The following is a 19,746-nucleotide window of genomic DNA, read 5'->3' as shown; positions in this document are numbered from 1 at the left end:
GCTTGCCACGTTTCATTCGACATGTGTTGAGTTTGGGAAAAAATAGTTAACCTAACACTTGAAAAAGTCGTATGAAAATTTAAATAAGCGTTTTGACCGTGCCTGGACCCATGTCAGATATGAGCAATTCCAGCCCAAAACAGGAATTTTTTAGGTACTTTTTTCTCGACCCTCTCCGATTTCAGTGAAACTTTGTAGACATGTTATCTTAGGCATATATAAGCCATTTTTGTGTATATGGAGCCAGTAACACTCGATAATGACATTTGAGAAGGGCGTACGTGTTTTCAATATTTTTGTATTTCGTAATTTAAATATTGCTGTATCTCGAAGCCATTGCATCGTATCAAAAAGTGGTCAAAGATAAACTTGTAGGAAATTTTACGGGCTTTCCGAAAAAAAATACACTGAAAGAAAAAAACACTCCACTTTTATGAGATTTTTTGATTATGAAGTTTAAAAGTTAAATTTGAAGGTGAGCCCACGATTTTTTTCGCTCAAAATTTTTGCGAAAAAAGCCTAAGATGTTTTTAGACTCACGAAAAATGCAGGATGGAGCAACTCACCTAAAAAAATACAAAAATCATTTACTGAAACTGTTTTTTTGAAAAGTGCTCTAGACGTCAAAATTTTCAAAAGCCGAATACGGAAATCGATTCTTTTACATATTTAATATTTACAATTTTACATAAAAGTCTCCATATTGACCTTTGTCCTAAGTCCAATCCTTGTGAAGTTACAGCGGTTTTAAAAATAAAAATGTTGAAAAAATAGGTTTTTTTTTTATGGTTTTTGGCAATTTCTATGTGACGGACTTGATTTTTCAGTTTCGAAAATATTTTTACCAAAAAGCTCGTCCAATTTCCCATAAGTTTGTCTTTGACCACATTTCAATTGGATGTATGGGCTTACAGATATAAGCTAATTTATTATCCAGGTTACTTTACTACACTGAAAAAATGTTATGTTTGAATTATGAGCAATGTACGATTCAAAGCCTAATAGTCAGGACCCGGTGCATGCGATTCCCGTTACAGTTTATATGGAATTCCAATAAAAATCCATATAAACTGTAACGGGAATTGCAGGCACCGGGTCCTGACTGTTAAAAAATGAAGATGTGATTCGTACGTTCCCGAGATGATTTTTTTTTGTAGAAAAAAACCCAAAAACGTGCAAAAATCATTTTGTCAATAACTTTCGCATTTCAGTGATGACCTATACTAGAAAATTGGTAACGGGTGAAGAGACTCTTCGCATTGACGCCCTTGTGCTCCCATCACGTCACGTAGGGAGAGACGAAAAATTAATAAGTATGCTTCCCAACGGACCCATCAGAAGAGTAGCAGGCAATCCAGAACTCACTGCGAACGACTGAGGGAACACCTTCCTGCTCTTAAATGGAATGTATGAATGTTAGAGTGAGGGAAAGTGTATTTTGATGTTTTTGAAAACGAGTGACCTCACCAAATCGGGAATCTTCAACCCCGGCATCATCGATTATGATATTTCACTTGAATTCTGGCCCAGGTTAGCTGAACTTCCGCCAACGAAACTGGTAGGGGAAATATACCCATTTTAATCACTTTAAGGGCATCTCCACCGCAGGGACCTAATTGCGTTGCAAAGCTAATTTGGCACCCGCGTCAAGCCCACCGCGGTACTTGTGCGAGAGCTAATTTAGGTTCGAGTTCATCCGTGTTCATCCGAATCTAAACAAAACTCAGGTTAGCTCCGGGATCTACCGGGAGCAAATCGTCTGACGGATGGTTTTTTCAAGCAAAACAATGTAATTGGGTCAATTTGAGTTTGTAAACAAAGAGTTTATCCTGCTCACGTCAGTAAATGTTTACATTAGGAGTGATGATTGATTTTTCGATTTCAATTCTTCGAGTTTGGAGATATTTTCCCTCCCGTGCTGCAAGTTCACGCATGAAAAATGACTTTTGGTAATCTGGGGTGATGCAGTTTTGTTTTTTAGGTTAGATTGGGGCTGTGTTTGATTAATTTTGGACAACGCATTGTCGATCTACTGCCAGACATGCAAGAGACAAGTCATTTGTATTGAGTAAAAAGCAAAATTCAAGCAAAACATTTTAAATAAGCCAATACGGATTTGAAAACAAGCAATCCGAGCAGTTGGGTCCTAAAATGAAGCTTAGATTGCTGATATTATTGATTACAGCGATAAAGCTTATTTTTCTGAGTACGACCACAAAGAATTTAAAATGGATTTTTAAATCAATTTTGAAAAATTAACTTCGCGGTCCTTCTTGACAGAAAAGCTCCTACTTGACAGCTCGTTCCAAGGGGACCATAATTGATCCATCGAAAAAATGTTGTCTTGTCAAAAAAAAAAATGCATTAAAATGAAAAACAGTGATCAGAAATGGTTTTTAATCGTGTTTTTTACCGTTGTATATAAAAATTTACATAGGGCTTTAGTACCCAATTCTGATCTTAAATTCTTAAATTCGTAAATTCTTAAATTCTTAAATTCTTAAATTCTTCAATTCTTCAATTCTTCAATTCTTCAATTCTTCAATTCTTCAATTCTTCAATTCTTCAATTCTTCAATTCTTCAATTCTTCAATTCTTCAATTCTTCAATTCTTCAATTCTTCAATTCTTCAATTCTTCAATTCTTCAATTCTTCAATTCTTCAATTCTTCAATTCTTAAATTCTTCAATTTTCAAATTCCTGATTTTGAATTATTTTTTTTAATTTTTGATAAAAATTGTGTTTTTGAATGTAAGAATTTCGGGTTTTTCGTAAATTTGTAAATTTTACTTAATTTCGATCCCGTCCGTGTGGATCAATTAGGTTTTACGCCGACTCGATTTTTAGGTTAGAAATTTGACAGTTCGGCTGCACTGTTTACATTTTTGCACGTGAGTCTAAGTAAAAACGTGTGTGTGTGTGCGCTCGTGACGTCACGCTGTAAAACCTAATTGGACAGCGCAGTGGACTCACAATCCAGAGGTTGCTGATTGGTACTAGCAATAGTGGCCGACAACTCTAAAGACAACTTCTTTTTTACTCCATTTCGACCAAAAATCTATATCTGTCCTTTTAATTTCAAAATTCTGTATTTTGAGGTTTGGCGGGGATTTTAAATATTATTATATCGAATACAAGATTATTAAAAAGGAAAATTCCAATTCTTCGATTTTTTCATGAGAACATATTGCAAACAAGCACCGCGTGAAGAAACGTCAAACGCCACTTTTCGTTTATGCTGCGTACCACTTAAGAAAAATCTTTTCGTGACCCTTTCCCTGACCGTTTCTTGGGCGTTTTTTTATATGGAGTTTTGCGTTCCTTCGGATCTGCGTATCAGCCTTTACGGTACAACTATTCAAAATATTTTTAAATGAAATGAAAAAAATAAATAATAAAAATAAACGTATTCGTAATTTTTTCTTACTCCTCACTGACGTGAGCAAGATACACCCTTTGTTTACAAACTCACATTGGACCAATTACATTGTTTCGCTTGATATATATTTTATACATAATTTAAAATGTTCAAATCAGTTTAGTTATTTTTAAATTTTGGGCATTCATGTTTAAATTTTCGGTGATATTTTTTTATATTAATATATGTGGTTGATTATTTTTTATTTAAAAAATACAAAAAAATATATAAATTCCACAACTTTTCAATTTAATAAAATCGTTTTGAACTAAATTACTGATTTCTTTAATATTCATTCAAATTTGATATTCAAAATAAATGCATCTTCAACCAAAACAAATACAAATTATTCAAAAAATCGCCGAAAAAATTAGCCACCGGCAGCTCGGGGACTTCTCGAGCACCTATCTTGGCTACTCGACGGATCCCCGATGAACTTTTTCTTCGCTGAATGAACTCGAAGGCTAATTTAGCTTTAGCTTTGCTACCCGCGGTGCGAAAGTTGGGGTTCAAACATGTCGGGAGCAAATCGGGTGAACTCTTTCAAAATTTTGAAAATGATATTTTATTGATGTAAGCAAACAATTTGGACATATAATGCAATTGGAAGCATGTTCTATCATGCTAGAATGTAGTTTTATTGATTTCGATCAACAGAACGGCTAGAATTTGAAAATGAATAAATTAGATCCCCGCGGTGGGCTTGATTCGGTAGCCAAATTAGCTCCCAGCGGTGCGAAAACGTGTATTAGCTACGGAGCAAAGCTAAAACTGGGGATCCAACCGATAGGTTTGCCACGCAATTAGATCTCTGCGGTGGAGATGCCCTAAGCCGTTTGACCAATTCTCATCACTTTTGCTGTTTTCCGCTATTAAATCAACATTTTCAGATGCATTAACAATGGAGAGTTGCTTGCTCACTTATATTTGAGCTATTTATTACTTGAGCAATTCTCTACCAAAACCGGAAATGGATTTTATTTGTATTTTTTGATTTGGCTCAAACTTTGTGGGGGCCTTCCCTATGACCAAAGAAGCCATTTTGCATCATTTCTTTGTCCATATAAATTTCCATACAAATTTGGCAGCTGTTCATACAAAAATGGTACGTAAAGATTCGAAAATCTGTAACTTTTGAAGGAATTTTTTGATCAATTTGGTGTCTTCGGCAAAGTTGTAGGTATTGTTAAGGACTATTTAGAAAAAAATAGGTACACGGAAAAAAAAATCCCGATTTTTTTATTAACTTTTTTTTCACAAAAACTCAAATTCCCAAAATACGTATTTTTTGATTTTCGAGATTTTTTGATATGTTTTAGGGGACAAAAATCCGCAACTTTTGAGCTATAGAGAAACATGGTCAAAAAATCTGCCGCCGAGTTATGATTTTTTGAAAAACTGGTGATTTTTGGAAAAAATCGAAATTTCATACATAAAATTTTTTTGACCCAAAAAAAAATTTCCGATCTTTTCGAAAAAAATATTTTGAAAAAAATTAAATCAATACTAGCATTTTTAATGGGCATAATATTCAATGTTTGGCCCTTTTAAAATGTTAGTCTTGATTTAATTTTTTTCAAAATATTTTTTTCGAAAAGATCGGAAAATTTCACGAATGTTTCATGTATTAACATTGAAAATTGGACCATTAATTGCTGAGATATCGTCATTAGAAAATGGTGGGTTGTTTTGGTGAGACTTAGAAAACTTCAATTTTCGTGTTTCTTTTTCTTTAAGCCGCTGTATCTCAACAACCAGAGGTCCAATCTTCAATGTCTCTTAGACAATTTTATAGCAAATTTTCTGAACTTTTCAAAAAAAATATTTTTAGAAATGGTCACTGATGGTCACTATTTTTAAAAATCGAAAAACTGCAAATATTTCGCTGAAATCAAACTTTCGGTGGCTATATCTTGAAAACGGGGCCCTTTATCGAAAAATCTGTAAAGTAATTTTCGATTGCAAATTCAATTTTGCATTAAAAAATGAGGTCAAGGTTGAGGTTGATGTATGAAATTTCGATTTTTTCCAAAAATCACCAGTTTTTCAAAAAATCATAACTCGGCGGCAGATTTTTTGACCATGTTTCTCTATAGCTCAAAAGTTGCGGATTTTTGTCCCCTAAAACATATCAAAAAATCTCGAAAATCAAAAAATACGTATTTTGGGAATTTGAGTTTTTGTGAAAAAAAAGTTAATAAAAAAATCGGGAATTTTTTTTTCCGTGTACCTATTTTTTTTCTAATTAGTCCTTAACAATACCTACAACTTTGCCGAAGACACCAAATTGATCAAAAAATTCCTTCAAAAGTTACAGATTTTCGAATCTTTACGTACCATTTTTGTATGAACAGCTGCCAAATTTGTATGGAAATTTATATGGACAAACTAATGATGCAAAATGGCTTCTTTGGTCATAGGGAAGGCCCCCACAAAGTTTGAGCCAAATCAAAAAATACAAAAATTAAAAATGGTCGAAATCGGCCGGTTTTGTAGAGAATTGCTCACTTTAGAACAGTCAAAAACACTTAATGTAAGCTGTAATTCAAGATCAAAGTGCTGATAGGCTGATAATAACAATAGGCTGAGAAAGGGTATAGTTCCCCTACATCATCAAAATCAGCGGACAACTTCTAATAATTTCCTGGATGGCAAAGAGGCTTTCTCAATCTCTACTTCCAAAACAAAACCAAATTCGCTTTTTGTTTTACACTTAGAGTAAAATAGCATATATTGGAGGGGGTGCACGAACGCGCGTGTAGTTTGGGTATCGGGATTCGGGGATGCTCGTCGCACTATCTTAATTTTAATTATAATAAACACATACACACTTATGGGAAGTTGTTACGAACTAAATACACCAGAGCTTTCAGTGTCGATCTTACTTCGAATCCATCCGAGGGATGTGCGCGCCTTTTGTTTTAAGAAGTTATCTTTTTCAAGTGATAAAATTGCCCAACACTTTCGTTTAAATAAGTAAATTTTTCACCTTGATCCAAGAGAAGAAAACGCGCGTTCCAAAATGACAATGTTTGCTTCGTAGACTACGAACAACTCTTACGACCGGCGGCGAGGTCCACTTACGAAGAAGGTGCCTGCGGCGGCATAGGCCCGGGTGGTCCCGCGACGCTGGACGGTGGAACGCCTCCGGGAGCGGCCTGTGCTGCTGCTGGTGCTGGTTGTGCCGCTGCTAGCTGCTGGGACTGGGGAGGCTGTTGCTGCTGTAGTACTGCCGGGGGTATTCCAGGTTGGGCCGGGGCTGCCGTCGGGGGCATAACGCTATTTGGCGTAGTACCAGCGTCGACAGGCATCGAAGTAGGAGGAGCAGAGATAACTCCGTTGCTGCTGGGTGGCTGCAGTTGCTGCGGCTGCTGCTGCTGCTGCGCTGGTGCCGAGATGTTCGGTGGAACCGGTCCAGGGTGTCCACCGGTAGACGGCACTGGTGGCTGCTGCTGAGGGTCTGCGGGAGAAGTAAGAAAATGGGAATGAAGCGGTTAGTTGAGTTCAAAGTGTGCCCCTTTCGGTTGGGTTTGTGGCGTTCAATATCAGACTCACTAGTTCCGGGGGTCGGCATTGGACCCTGTCCCGGTGGTCCCTGGGGTTGCTGCTGTTGTGCGGCTGGAATTCCACCTGGCGGAGGAGGCACACCCGGACCAACGCCCATCGGCGGCGGCTGCTGCCACTGGCCCTGTTCCATCTGGAATCGCTGGTGAGCTTGCTGGCGTGCGCGGAACTCGGCCGCCTTCAGCTGTTCCAGGTGGAACTGTTGCCGCTCCTGAATCAGCTGCTGCCGCTGGTACTCCAGACCTTCCCGTTCCCGTTCCATCGTCGTTTCGAGCTCCTCAAAGTGGCGCAACTTGATCTCCAACTTTTTCATCTGCGTTTCAACGAGCAGCGCGACCAGACTCTTGATTTTGCGCTCCTCAACGGCGGCCAGATGTTTCGCCTTGACGGCGGCCGCGGCCAGGGCAGCAGCAGCAGCCGACTGCAGATTTCCCTCGTTGAACACCTTCGGGTCGCCGTTCTCCTTGGCGACCGCGACCACCGCTGTCGACTCTGCGTCCTTGTCCTTGGTCTTGTCTCCGGCGGCGGGATCCGCACCTGCTTCGGCCGGCTTGGACGGGTCACTTCCTGCTGCGGCATCAGAATCAGAAGTTTTAGTACCCTCTTCCGAGGAAGACGACGACTTCTCGGTCGGTTTATCTTTTATTTAACGAATGCAACAAAGCAAGCAAGAGCAAATCATACGGAAATTTTGACAGGAAACAATGAAACGAAAAGCGAAACAGAAGATGAGAAAAAAAGGAAAGCAACTACATGAAAAGATTGTGTAATATTTCACAGAAAACTATTCCATGAAATGAACCATTCCCCAGAGAGAAAGCAAATAATTGGTAATGAAAAAGGAGATACTACAAAAGAAAATAAAAATAACGGAAATGATTTTTGTTTTTCATTTATTTAGTTTGATTTTTTTTTATATTAATTTCTCTTTGAATTTTCAAATTTTTGTGGAACTTTTTTTCAATTTGAAAAGTTAAAATCATGCAAAAAAAAATTAATCGACTAATGTAAATGTGCCTGGTCTAATTTTGTTTTTACTTGCTATTACTTTTTAAATTGTTTTGTTACTAAAAAACTAGAGATTTTTTTGAAAATAGATGTAAGAACGAATCTACTATAGGATTAGAAGCCCATCTCACAACGACCCCACCATATTGCCTGAAACTTATTTATAATTTATGAGCCAAATATGTGCTTTCTAGGAAGTAGAGCAGGTATTCCGGCTTAAAACCCTCCAAAAATCCTAAAATTGCAGGAACTGAAGGAGATATTCGACTATGACAAACAAACAAGCTCGCACTTTTTGACATTGCGTCCATTTTGCTTTGTTTGCGAGATTGGCAACCGGTCAAACACGATAAAGTGCGAGTTTGTCTGTTTATTTCAAGGATGTATTAGACTATGGCAAACAAACTCGCACTTTTTTTTGTGGCTGACGTTTCTGCAAACAAACTACCAAACTGTCAAGGTTGGTTTTTTTTTTTGCGAGTTTCTTTGTTTGTCATAGTCTAATACCACCTTAACCCCTTCCCGCCCAGAGCAAAATCGAGATTTTTTACGTTTTTCCACATTACTCGTAACTGGATCGACCAAATTGGACGAAATTTGAATGGCTATTAGTTAACATTCTATATTAACTAATGCAGGTTGAAGCAGGTTGAAAAAATGAATAGTTGCTGAGAAATTTAATTTTGAATCCAAAAATTAGTGGTGCTCTGGAGTAACCATGGGCGTTAGAGGGTTAATGCAACATTCAAAACACAAAAAAACACCCGAAAGAGCTTAAAAATGCAGATTTGGATAACCTATTTGAAAAAAAGTTTGTTGTTTCGGAAGCGGGAAATATATTCGATTTATTTTTAATTCTTTTATGCTGAAGTTTTCAAATTTGCACATTTATAATTTTTGCCTTTCTTACAAAAGAAAGGTTTACGGTTTGCTTTTTGAAAAACGCTTTTTTTCAGAAATCTTAAAAAATTCGTGCACGGCGAAAAAATCCTATTACTAAATTGAAGGTTTAGATGCGCTCTTTCGATTGAATTTTGGCCCGAAACCCGGAACTCAAAGTGTGATTTTTGAGAGCTCTTTTTCTGAAATACATGAGCGATGTCTGTATCCGCTCTTAAAAATTTGTGTCTTCCATCACTGGAAAACCGCTCGTAAAACCCAAAATTTTTATAAGTCGGATCTGTAGCCGTGGGGTCGGAGACGAACATTTTACTTTTCGATTCACAATTTTCGACCAGTAAATGTGGTCAAAGCCATTTTTAGAGGTATTTTATGGACTATTTTACAGATAACACTATCAAATTTAAAGAATTCAGTTTCAAACAAAAAGCCATTCGAAAACATGCGCCATAAACTGTTTGGGCCCAAAATTTGAAGCTTTTCCAACATGTATTTCCAGAGATATAACGATTTTAGTGTTTTTCGTCTTATTTTTAACCCTATTTTTTCCCATTAAATTTTTGTATTTATACAAAATCATATACTGAACATCAAATTCGAAGTCCCGGCTCGTTCTAGCTCGACAAGTCGTCAAGTCGAAGCTTCAACGCCAGCGCGATTTACGCTGCGCGTGAAAGTGTTCTTTCTGGCTTCTGATAATTGATCGACAAAGTGCAATAGCGATACATATTTTTTTAAGTTAATCTTAGACTAACATTATAGACATTATAGACCCTTTATTTTTTTTTTTCTAATAATGTCAATCCAATATGTTTTTCTTAATTAAATTTAAGTGTCTTGCGAAAAATAATGTACTTCTGAAGTTAAAAAAAAATGGGCATTTGAGGTTTAGCCTGAAAAGATTCAAAGCTTTTGGTAAAATTCTCACTGGATGGTATCATTATGTTTTTGAAAAATTAATTGCACCAATATATTTCTCGGAGTTTCATCATTTTGTAAGAAAGGCTCTATTTCACCTCTGGTGATATTGAATCGGGTTTTTTATTTTTACAAACTTGTAATTTTAAAATTGTTGTGTTTTTGATTTTTAATTTACTAAAAAAAGGAATTTTGCGTAGAATTTTTTTTTTATATTTGATTTTTATTTTATTTTTTAGTTTTAGGATTTTAGACATTTTAATTGTAGTTGTTGTAGCTCTAGTAAACTTACAAGTTTATGAATTTCTGATTTTTTTCTTTTAGAAATCTTGTTTTTCTTTTATTTTTGCATTTTTTTAAACTTCAGAACAATTTCAGCTCAAATCAGGAATTTTTCTAGTATTTTTGTTCTCGACCCTCTCCGATTTCAATGAAACTTTATAGACATGTTATCCTGGGCATATATAAGCCATTTTTGTTTATATGGAGTCAAATTCGTTTTCGTTTTCGTTTTACGGAGCAAGGTGGGGGACGCGGCCTCAAGTCAATCCAAGTCCGGTTTCTTGTGGAAAAAAGGGTAGTGGCCGAACTAGTATTGCATACCAAATGAACACCACCGGAAGATATAGGGGATCGGGAGGGGGAAGGTGAAAGAAAATTAGTGTAGGTGTGAGAAGTAAGAACTTGGATGACATGAGCAGTTACGTTAATCTAACTTCTAACTAAAACTGAATAAAGGAACTATGAAATTATAATTTAATCTAAAACTAATTTGAGATTTATACAAAGGAAACCTATGATGTACTTCAAATTTAAAGGAAATCAAATAAATTTACTGGTAAATGAATGATGAAAACTAACTTATCAATGGCATTTTTTCTGGGCTTCGTCCTGTCGCGTCCGTCAGTAGTCTTGTCGTACATTGCAACTAACTTTAATTTAACTGATCATTTATGTCCAATTATTCATTTCAGAAAACTAACTAACTTGAATCAACAACCTCAACTAAACTGTCTGAAAGTAACTTGAATCTCAAATCCCCGAAATTTTAATTACAAAGCCAAACATTCCTTTACCTATTTGTTAAACCTGTCTTGCTGCTTCCAAAAACAATAAACATTAATGAAACGTTCATATTTTACAAGTTGAACACTCGTTGTTAATACGACTATTTCGTGCCTTCCATTTCATTAGGGCACACAAGCTTTGCAAACAAGAGTGTATCCCTATCATACCTTATGTAAACTATCATTAAAATTTTGAGTGAAAGAGACACAATCCTGTTCACACCTGTGTGTCCTTTTTAAATGTTAGGCTCTGTTTGATCGTCAAAACTCCAGTAGATCCTCGATTCGCAACAATGGTCGATACAACCATAATCCGAAAACCGTTAGTTCAACAGATTAACGAATTTTGTCCGATATCATTTCATTATTGATTGATCGAGACTCTATGGATTTTTTGACAATTCAGAATGGTTAGTATACCACTTGAATTGAAATCAGAGATTCTGATAGCATTACTAAACTGGCTTACACATAACTGGAGTCTGGAAGTATTAAACAACCTAGAAGAGTTACAAAAAAACTAACTATTCCTCCCTAATATCAAACGGTTTTACCTGTTCCTAACAGATTTCACGAACAAGAATATTGAGACTCAAATAAAAAATTTCAATATCTTGCAATTTTACATATTATAAAAGGTGTGATTTCTATCAACACAAGTATATAAATATAAAATAAATGTGTGATATATATCAACATCGGAAACCATCTTTGCAAATAGCCCTGAAACGACGGCAACGTGTGGCTCCATCTCCAGGGATTTTTGTTTATATGGAGTCAAATTGTACTCGAAAATGACATTCGAGAAGAGCGTATGTGATTTAAATATTTTTGTATTTTGTAATTTAACAATAACTGTATCTCAAAGCCATTGCATCGTATCAAAAAGTGGTCAAAGACAAACTTGTGGGACATTGGACGGGCTTTACGAAAAAAAAAAACACTGAAAGAAAAATACATGCCACTTCTATGAGATTTTCCAATTGTTAAGCTTAAAAGTTAAAGTTTAAGGTGATGTCACGATTTTATTTTGTTCAATTTTTTTGAGAATATAGTTACAAAAAGACTCACAAAAATAGAGGATGGTATATCTCTCCTAAAAAAAATAAAAAAATCATCTACTAAAACTGATTTTCGAAAAGTGGTCTAAACGTCAACATTTTCAAAAACCGATAATGGGAATCGATTTTCCAGACAATTTTGCATAAAAGTCTCCACACTGACTATTGTCCTATGTCCAATCCTTGTCAAGATACAGCTGTTTTTAAAATAAAAATGCTGAAAAAAAAAGTTTTTTGTGATTTTTGGCATTTTCTATATGACTGACTTGATTTTTCAGTCTCGAAAGTATGTTTACCGGAAAGCTCGTCCAATTTCCTATAAGTTTGTTGACCTTACTGACTAACTTATATTTTTAAAATTAATAAATATATTTTACATGGCTAAGTAAAGATAAATTGCGATTTGGAATTATATTTGTAGATTTTGGTAATTTTAGAATACCTACATTAACTTATTTTAGTTTTCTAAGGGGCGTAGAAGGACCTTTAAAAAAAAACTCTACAATTTCTTCAATTTTAAAATTGTTAGTTTGTGATATTTGTACTTTTGCATTTTTTTTTATTTCGATTTTAGAGAATAAGATTTGAGAGTATGGTTTGTACATTCGTCCCACATATTTGGAAGAACCACAAACAACCTTATTCGTGGTAATTTGTCAATAAAGGTGGTATTAGACTATGACACAAACTGACGTTTCTGCGAACAAACAACGCAGACAAACTGGAAAACTGTCAAAATGTGCGAGTTTGTTTGTTTGTTTGTTTGCCGTAGTCTAATATACCAATCTCCTGTATTTTAATTTTTTAAAACATTCTTTAAATTAAAAAATCCAAAAATAAATAATTTCATTTGATTAATTCTAGGGTTTAAAAAAAATCTGAACATAAGAATATTTAAAATTTAGAGTTTGTAAATTTACAAAATGCTCAATTTTAAAATTTTAAGATTTAAAAATTATACATTCTTGGATGTTTTGAAATTTTGCTAAGAAATGTTAGAATTTATGTTTTTTTTTGTAAGTAGAAATTGCTTTGACAAATTTTAGAAAATAGTTCCATTTTGTTTTAAAAACATAATTTTACTTGTCTTTCTTTGACAAATTTATTTATTTTAAATTGAATTTCGTTACATTCAAATGCATTGAAATTTACATAATCAGATTCTACTTTATATCTGAAAAATAGTTTTCTGGAAAATGTTACACAATCTACTAAAAGCCAGCAAAGCTCACGCCACTTACCGTCCTCCTTCTTGGTGACATCCTTCATCTCCACATCGCCACCGGGCGTCACCGGAGCGGCCCCCGATGATCCCGCCTGCGTCGTCGCTCCTCCCGCCGTCTTTCCCTCCTCTTCCTCCTTGTCCTTGTCGGTGCCGGTGCCGGCGATTCCGCTGGTCGTCAGCCCCGCGTACGGGTCAAACTTTCCACCGAAGCTGGACTTTTCCACATTTTTCAGGTGCGCGTCCATCATCGAGGCGGGCACTTCGTCCTTGATGGCAGCGAACTCTTCCATGGCGGCCTTGGCCGCACTTGCAGCGATGCGCGGGTCGACGACCGAGGCGAGGAAGGCCACGGTTGACATAATGGGGTTTCCGGCCTTGCTGAACGGGATAGGTTGGTAGGAGAGCGGGCCGAGGTAGGTGTTGTCGTCCTCCAGGTAGGGATCCTCGATCGGGAGACGGAGGAAGTGCAGGATGCACTCGTCCTGGGTGCGCGATCCGACGTGTTCGCAGACCTTGTTCCAGTCGTCCTTGTACATTTCGAGGCCTTCGAGCAGGAGGAGTGTTTCCTGTTCGGTCCAGTCGCGGGACATGCTGGCGGCGGTTTTGTTGCGCATTGCGGATGGTTTCTTGGCGTACTGGTCGAGGCGGAGGCCGAACTGGCCGCTGGGGTCGGAACCGGGGAGAGCGCCGGGTGCGCCGGGTTCGGATTTGATTGCGTCGACGGAGCCTGCGGGTGCGTCCTCCTTTTTGTCGCCCTTTTTGTCCAGGTCGAGGAGGGTTTTGGCGGCCGAGGGTTGGGCCGTTTTGGGTGGGTTTAGCGGTTGGAGGCCTGACGGGGTGTCGCTCAGCACGTGGAAGTGCGAGGTTGGGGGAGGTCCCATCGGGGTTGGGCGCGAATCGGCATCGATCTGGTAGTTGATGAGGCCCCACTGCTCGAGGAAGGCGTGGACGCGCATGATCGCACACACGTCACCGGCCAGATTGCGCCGGCAAGCGGTGCTCGTCAAGTACTCGGTTGGGTTCAGCCGGTAGGTGTCGATCATGAAGTTGCGATAGGCGAGGAAAATCTCCGGGGTTTTGGATTTGTTTTTGCCGTTGAAGAACTCGGGCAGGGCGCGCTTCTCGACGACGTGGATCGAGTTGTAATCAAACCAAGCCGAATATGATGGGACGACAATGTGATGGGTTTGTTCGGTAACGTTGTCCTCGAGGTCGCCCTTGTGGGGGAATTCCTGCGTGTTGCTGTTGTCGCTGGTCTTGCCAGCCTGGCTGTCATCTCCGGCACGATCCGCGTTGGCTCGATCGATGTCGTCGTCCAGATCGGTCATGGTGGCGTACTTCAACGGCATCATCTCCGGGTCACGCTTGGGCGGCTGCGGAGTAGCCGGGCCGGACGCCGAGTTGCTCGAGCTGGCCTTCACCTCGGTCAGGTTGGTTTCCGCTGGAGGGTCGTCCATGTCTTTCGTTAAATCTTCCGATTCCTCGTCGTCGGCGCGTGGTTTCTTTTGGAAAACGGCCGGCGAACGGCCACTCTTGCGCTTTCCGCCCTTGGCTTGCGGCGACGGCGAACGTTTGCGCTTCTGGTGAGCCAACTTGCCGGGTTTTTTTACCTTTTCGTCCCCGGCGGACATCAAATCGTCTACGCTGAGCCGATGCTTGTGGACCTTCTTGCGACCGGCTTCATCCACCTCGTAATCCTCCTCGGCCATCCACTCGTTGTACTCTTCTAGGTCGGTGACCCAAGACGCAGAAACACGCCAACGATCCCCCGGCGACAGCGGACAGTCCGGAACGTTGTCCGGCAGATCGAACGTGTTCGGAACCCACGTATCGAACGACTCCGGGAAGTAATACCAATGAATCATGACGTGCTTGTCCCGACGGAACGTAGGCCGGGCGTAATCCTCCGGCAACGGATCAACCGCCGGGTAGATGATGTGCGTCGCCTCCTCCTCGTCCGGAGTCATCTCACCCTGGTGATTCGTCACAATGTCCGTGATGCGGTTCGCCGTCTGCTTGTCCACCTCCGGCCGGATGTACACGATCGGCAGCCGCATGCACTCGGCCTCGATCAGCGCCGTCTCCATGTCCAACAGCATCTGGATGATGGGGTCCTTGCGCATCGGGTTCTGAAACGGTGCACTAAAGTGACCGACGGAAGGCCAGGGTGGTCCCCCCAGACGAGGACCGGAACGCCACTTACCTTGTTGACGGTAAAGTCAAACTTGCGCCAACGCTGCTCCGCCTTGTACCGGTACATGGTGGCCAGAATATGGCACAGCGCACCGCCCGGCTTAAAGTCCATGAAGCATCGCATCTGCAAACCACAAAAAACAGTCAACAAAAAGTTGCACAACCCAACCTCCCGTGTCCCCTTACCGGCAGCCGGGTCGTCGGCGGATCCTGCGAACTTTTGCCCAGCTTGGTCTCCTGGTACTGCACAAACTGCACGATCAACTGGGCCAGCGACTCCTTGGTGGGCGGATCCGGCGCCAGATACTACAACGAAAACAAAACAACATTTCACAATCCAAAACCCTCCGGAACCGATTCCCTTTTTTCGTCCAATCCGTCAAATCGCAAAACCAAGATGGCTCTCATCGAAGGCGGCTGTTTTTTTTTTCTTGAGGGGCGGAACCTCACTCACCTTCTTGAAGTTTTTCTGCAGCCACTGGCGCACCGTTTCAAAGCCCTGCAGCGATTCGGGCGCGTTGAAGAACTCGGCGTTCGGTCCGCCATCCTTTTTGGGGCCTAGCGTGACCATTTCCGGCGGATTTTCACAGTTTTAAATTCACGACACACGAAGGCAGAGGACGCGCGTTGATTTTCAGATTCTCTAACCAAACTGGCTGCGTACTTTTGGTTGTGCGGTGTCGTCTCTTTTTGTTTACGGCAAAATGGTGCCAAGGTTGTTAGAACTGAATGCAGCATCGAAAGGTGGGAATGTCAGTTTAGAAGCGAGGGGTGAATTATATGATTGATTCAATGTGGTAGAATGAAAGGTAGCAGATTTACAAAACTTTCGATATTGAAATGAGAAAAAAGTGTAAATTCTGACCGCACAATGTAAATTTCAATGCCAAAAATGAAACGAAACTTTGTTGCTCAGACAACTGAAAGATTTGGGTCCAAAACATTGGGACAGCTCGTTCCAAGGGCACCAAAGTTGATTCATAGAAAAAAATACTGTCTTGTTAATTTATATTTTTTTGCAATAAAATAAAAAAAAGTAGTCAAAAATGGTTGATTGCTTGTTTTAAAATTTTAGGACCTAATTTAAAAGGACGTTATATATATATATTAGGGTGGGTACGGATTTTGAAAAGTTCTCAGATCAAGTTCTGGTGTGGTTCCCCTTGTAGGGCATACCCATAGGGACTCTCACACCAAATTTCAGCTCATTTGGTTGAAAACTGGCTTGTCTCAAGCGAGTTCAAGTTTACATGGGATTTACTATGGGAAATTTTGAATTTTCGTTCATTCGCTTCTACAGGCCTGGGGAAAACATGTAGAAACTTCTAGGATGGCCAGAAATGAGCGGAATCGTCTGGAGAACAACTTCTCCTAAGAGACCAGGTCGATTCGGTCAACCCCCATCGAGCTCAACGGCAATACATTCGGGGTTACAGGCAATACAGAAAAGCCTCAAATTTTCCTTAGCATGCTATGAATGTTTGATGAACACCACGACGCCGCATGTCAAACAGCTACCACGTGGACTAGCATCGCCTATAAAGAATAACTTTTTATTACTTTTTGAACTATACAATTATCATTTATGGTGATCCTGATACTATTTAGCTGTATTCTGAACCTCCAAATAAGAAAAAAACTGTTATGGTGCAAATATTACAATCACGTGGTAGCTGTTTGACATGTGGCGTCGCAGTGTTCATCAAACATTCATAGCATGCTAAGGCATATTTGATGCTTTTCTGGGGAAAACCGTTGGTTCCGAAAACCCCGGATGTATTGCCGTTGAGCTCGATGGGGGTTGACCGAATCGACCTGGTCTCTTAGGGAAAGTTATTCTCCAGACGATTCCGCTCATTTCTGGCCATCCTAGAAGTTTCTACATGTTTTCCCCAGGCCTGTAGAAGCGAATGAACGAAAATTCAAAATTTCCCATAGTAAATCCCATGTAAACTTGAACTCGCTTGAGACAAGCCAGTTTTCAACCAAATGAGCTGAAATTTGGTGTGAGAGTCCCTATGGGTATGCCCTACAAGGGGAACCACACCAGAACTTGATCTGAGAACTTTTCAAACTCCGTACCCACCCTAATATATATTCTATAGAATGTTTGGCCCTTTTGAAACTTAAGTCTTGATTTAAAAAAAAAAATGAAATTATAGTTTTCGGAAAGATCGAAAAAATTTACGAATGTTACATATTTAAACATTAAAAATCCGACAATTGGGTCCTAAAATTAAGTTAAGATAGCTGATATTATTCACAACAATAAAGCTTATTTTTCTGAGCACAATCACCCTGTGTACGACCACAAAGAGTTTAAAATGGATTTTTAAATCAATTTTCAAACATTAACGCGGTCCTTCTTGACAGCTCGTTCAAAGGAGACCATAGTTGATCCATAGAAAAAATGTTGTCTTAACAATTTTGTTTGCATTAAAATGAAAAAAAGTGATCAGAAATGGTTTTTGATCGTGTTGAAGAAGAAAACCTTTGTTCATACAAATTTACATAGGGCTTTAGGACTCTATTAGTTGCTGAGATATCGACATTAGAAAATGGTGGGTTGTTTGAGTGAGACTTAAAAAACATCAATTTTCCTGTTTTTAAATCTTTGCATGGCAATATCTCAGCAACTAAGGGTCATATTAACAAAGCAAAAAATAGAACATCAAAGCAAAATATCTCGGTTAGTTTTCAAAAAGCCGTAAGAGCCACCACGACCTCCGGCACTAATATTCGTTTTCTCCAAATTGTATTAAAATTTCATTTATTTTTAGTTAGGGGCACTTTTAAAACGTGTAGATGAATAGTCTTAAGCATTTTTGAAATTGGTTTTTCGTAAGTAGGTCGAATACCGAGGCAAAAAAGGATTTGTTTACGTCTTTTTGAAAACTAACCCGGGATATAGAGAATTTCTCAGCTTTTCAAAAATATTTTTTTCAAAGGTGGGCAAACATATGCACTAATTTTAAAAAAATGAATAACTGCGACTATTTTCAAAAAAGTTTCCTAAAAATGGCTATAACTTGAAAACGGTGCACTTTATCATACTTTCACAAAAGTACTATTTGATTGCAAATTCGATTTCACATAGAAAAATGAAGTTGAAATATTTTTGCGACCGATATTTCGATTTTGGAAATTAGTATTGATTCAAAAATTCATAACTCGGTTAAAGATTTTTCGCACATTCCTGAAATTTCTGAAAAGTTGACATTAAATGTCCCCTAAAACATACCAAAAAAATAGTGTTTTTTTTTGCAAATCAAGTTTTAGTGACAAAAAGTGAAATTAAAAATCATCAAAATTTGTTTTACCGTGTATCATTTTTTTTCAGTGTAGTCCTTATTCATACATCAACATTGCCGAAGACACCAAATCGATCAAAATATTCCTTCAAAAGATACAGATTTTTGAATTTTCATGAATCATTTTTGTATGGACAGCTGCCATGGAAAATTATATAGACAAACTAATGATGCAAAATGGCTTCTTAGGGCTTACCGAAGGGACCAAAAAAGTTTCAGGCGGATAAAAAATACAGAAGTTCAAATTAAAAAAAAACTACTTTGTAGAGAATTGCTCATTTGCAATCAAATAAAAAAATTAAAGAAAACGAAAAACAAAAAATGGGTTTTAAATCTATTTTTTCAGATTTTTTTCTTCTGTTTAATTTTTTATTTTGCCTTTATACAGGCTTAAACTTTTATTTTTCATTTAAGATTGTTTTTTTAACATTTCAATTCGGAAAACACACAAATAATTTTGTTTTTGTTTTTTAGTTATACTGAATTTTAAAATTTTGTTTAGAATTTGTGTGTCTAATATTTATTTATTACTAAACAAAACTGAAGAAAACAATAGGTACACGGAAAAAAATTTGCGGATTTTTTAATTAACATTTTTTTCACAAGAGCTCAATTTCCCAAAATACGTATTTTTTGATTTTAGAGATTTTTTGATATGTTTTAGGGGACAAAAACCCGCAACTTTTGAGCCATAGAGAAACATGGTCAAAAAAGTTATGAATTTTTGAAAAAATCGTGATTTTTGGGAAAAATGGAAATTTCATGCAAAAACAAATTTGACGTAATTTTTTAATGTAAAATTGAATTTCCAATCAAAAAGTACTTCACAATTTTTTTGATAAAAGGCTTTGTTTTCAAGATATAGCCACCGAATGTTTGATTTTAGCGAAATATTTGCAGTTTTTTGATTTTTAAAAATAGTGACAATGAATGACCATTTCTAAAAATATTGTTTTTTTTAAAGTTCAGAAAATTTTCTATAAAATTGTCTAAGAGACATTGGACCTCTGGTTGCTGAGATATAGCGGCTTAAAGAAATAGAAACAGGAAAATTGAAGTTTTCGAACTCTCACCCAAACAG

General features: G+C 38.2%; 1 protein-coding gene across 5 annotated transcripts in view; it reads right to left on the bottom strand.

Annotated features, from left to right (window-relative positions):
• Positions 1–6,116: 6,116 nt before the first annotated feature.
• The window catches only part of LOC120419219 (SWI/SNF complex subunit SMARCC2), a 77,667-nt gene continuing 64,037 nt past the window's right edge, over positions 6,117–19,746 (bottom strand). The window contains exons 2-7 of one of the 5 annotated variants that reach the window (XM_052709820.1): positions 15,809–15,939; positions 15,541–15,660; positions 15,365–15,478; positions 13,178–15,290; positions 6,974–7,621; positions 6,117–6,878 (exon numbers count right to left, since the gene is read on the bottom strand). In XM_052709820.1, coding sequence (XP_052565780.1) covers positions 6,499–6,878; positions 6,974–7,621; positions 13,178–15,290; positions 15,365–15,478; positions 15,541–15,660; positions 15,809–15,925 — 3,492 coding nt within the window. In that variant the 5' untranslated portion in view covers positions 15,926–15,939 and the 3' untranslated portion in view covers positions 6,117–6,498. Of the gene's footprint in view, positions 6,879–6,973; positions 7,622–13,177; positions 15,291–15,364; positions 15,479–15,540; positions 15,661–15,808; positions 16,008–19,746 lie in introns of those variants that run through there. The other 4 variants (XM_052709819.1, XM_039581877.2, XM_039581878.2 and 1 more) reach the window with 4 other exon arrangements.

The sequence above is a fragment of the Culex pipiens genome, chromosome 3, assembly GCF_016801865.2.
Source record: "Culex pipiens pallens isolate TS chromosome 3, TS_CPP_V2, whole genome shotgun sequence".
Lineage (NCBI taxonomy): Eukaryota > Metazoa > Arthropoda > Insecta > Diptera > Culicidae > Culex > Culex pipiens.
Note: the sequence above shows the minus strand (reverse complement) of the source record. Positions and strands in the feature narration are given on the sequence as shown.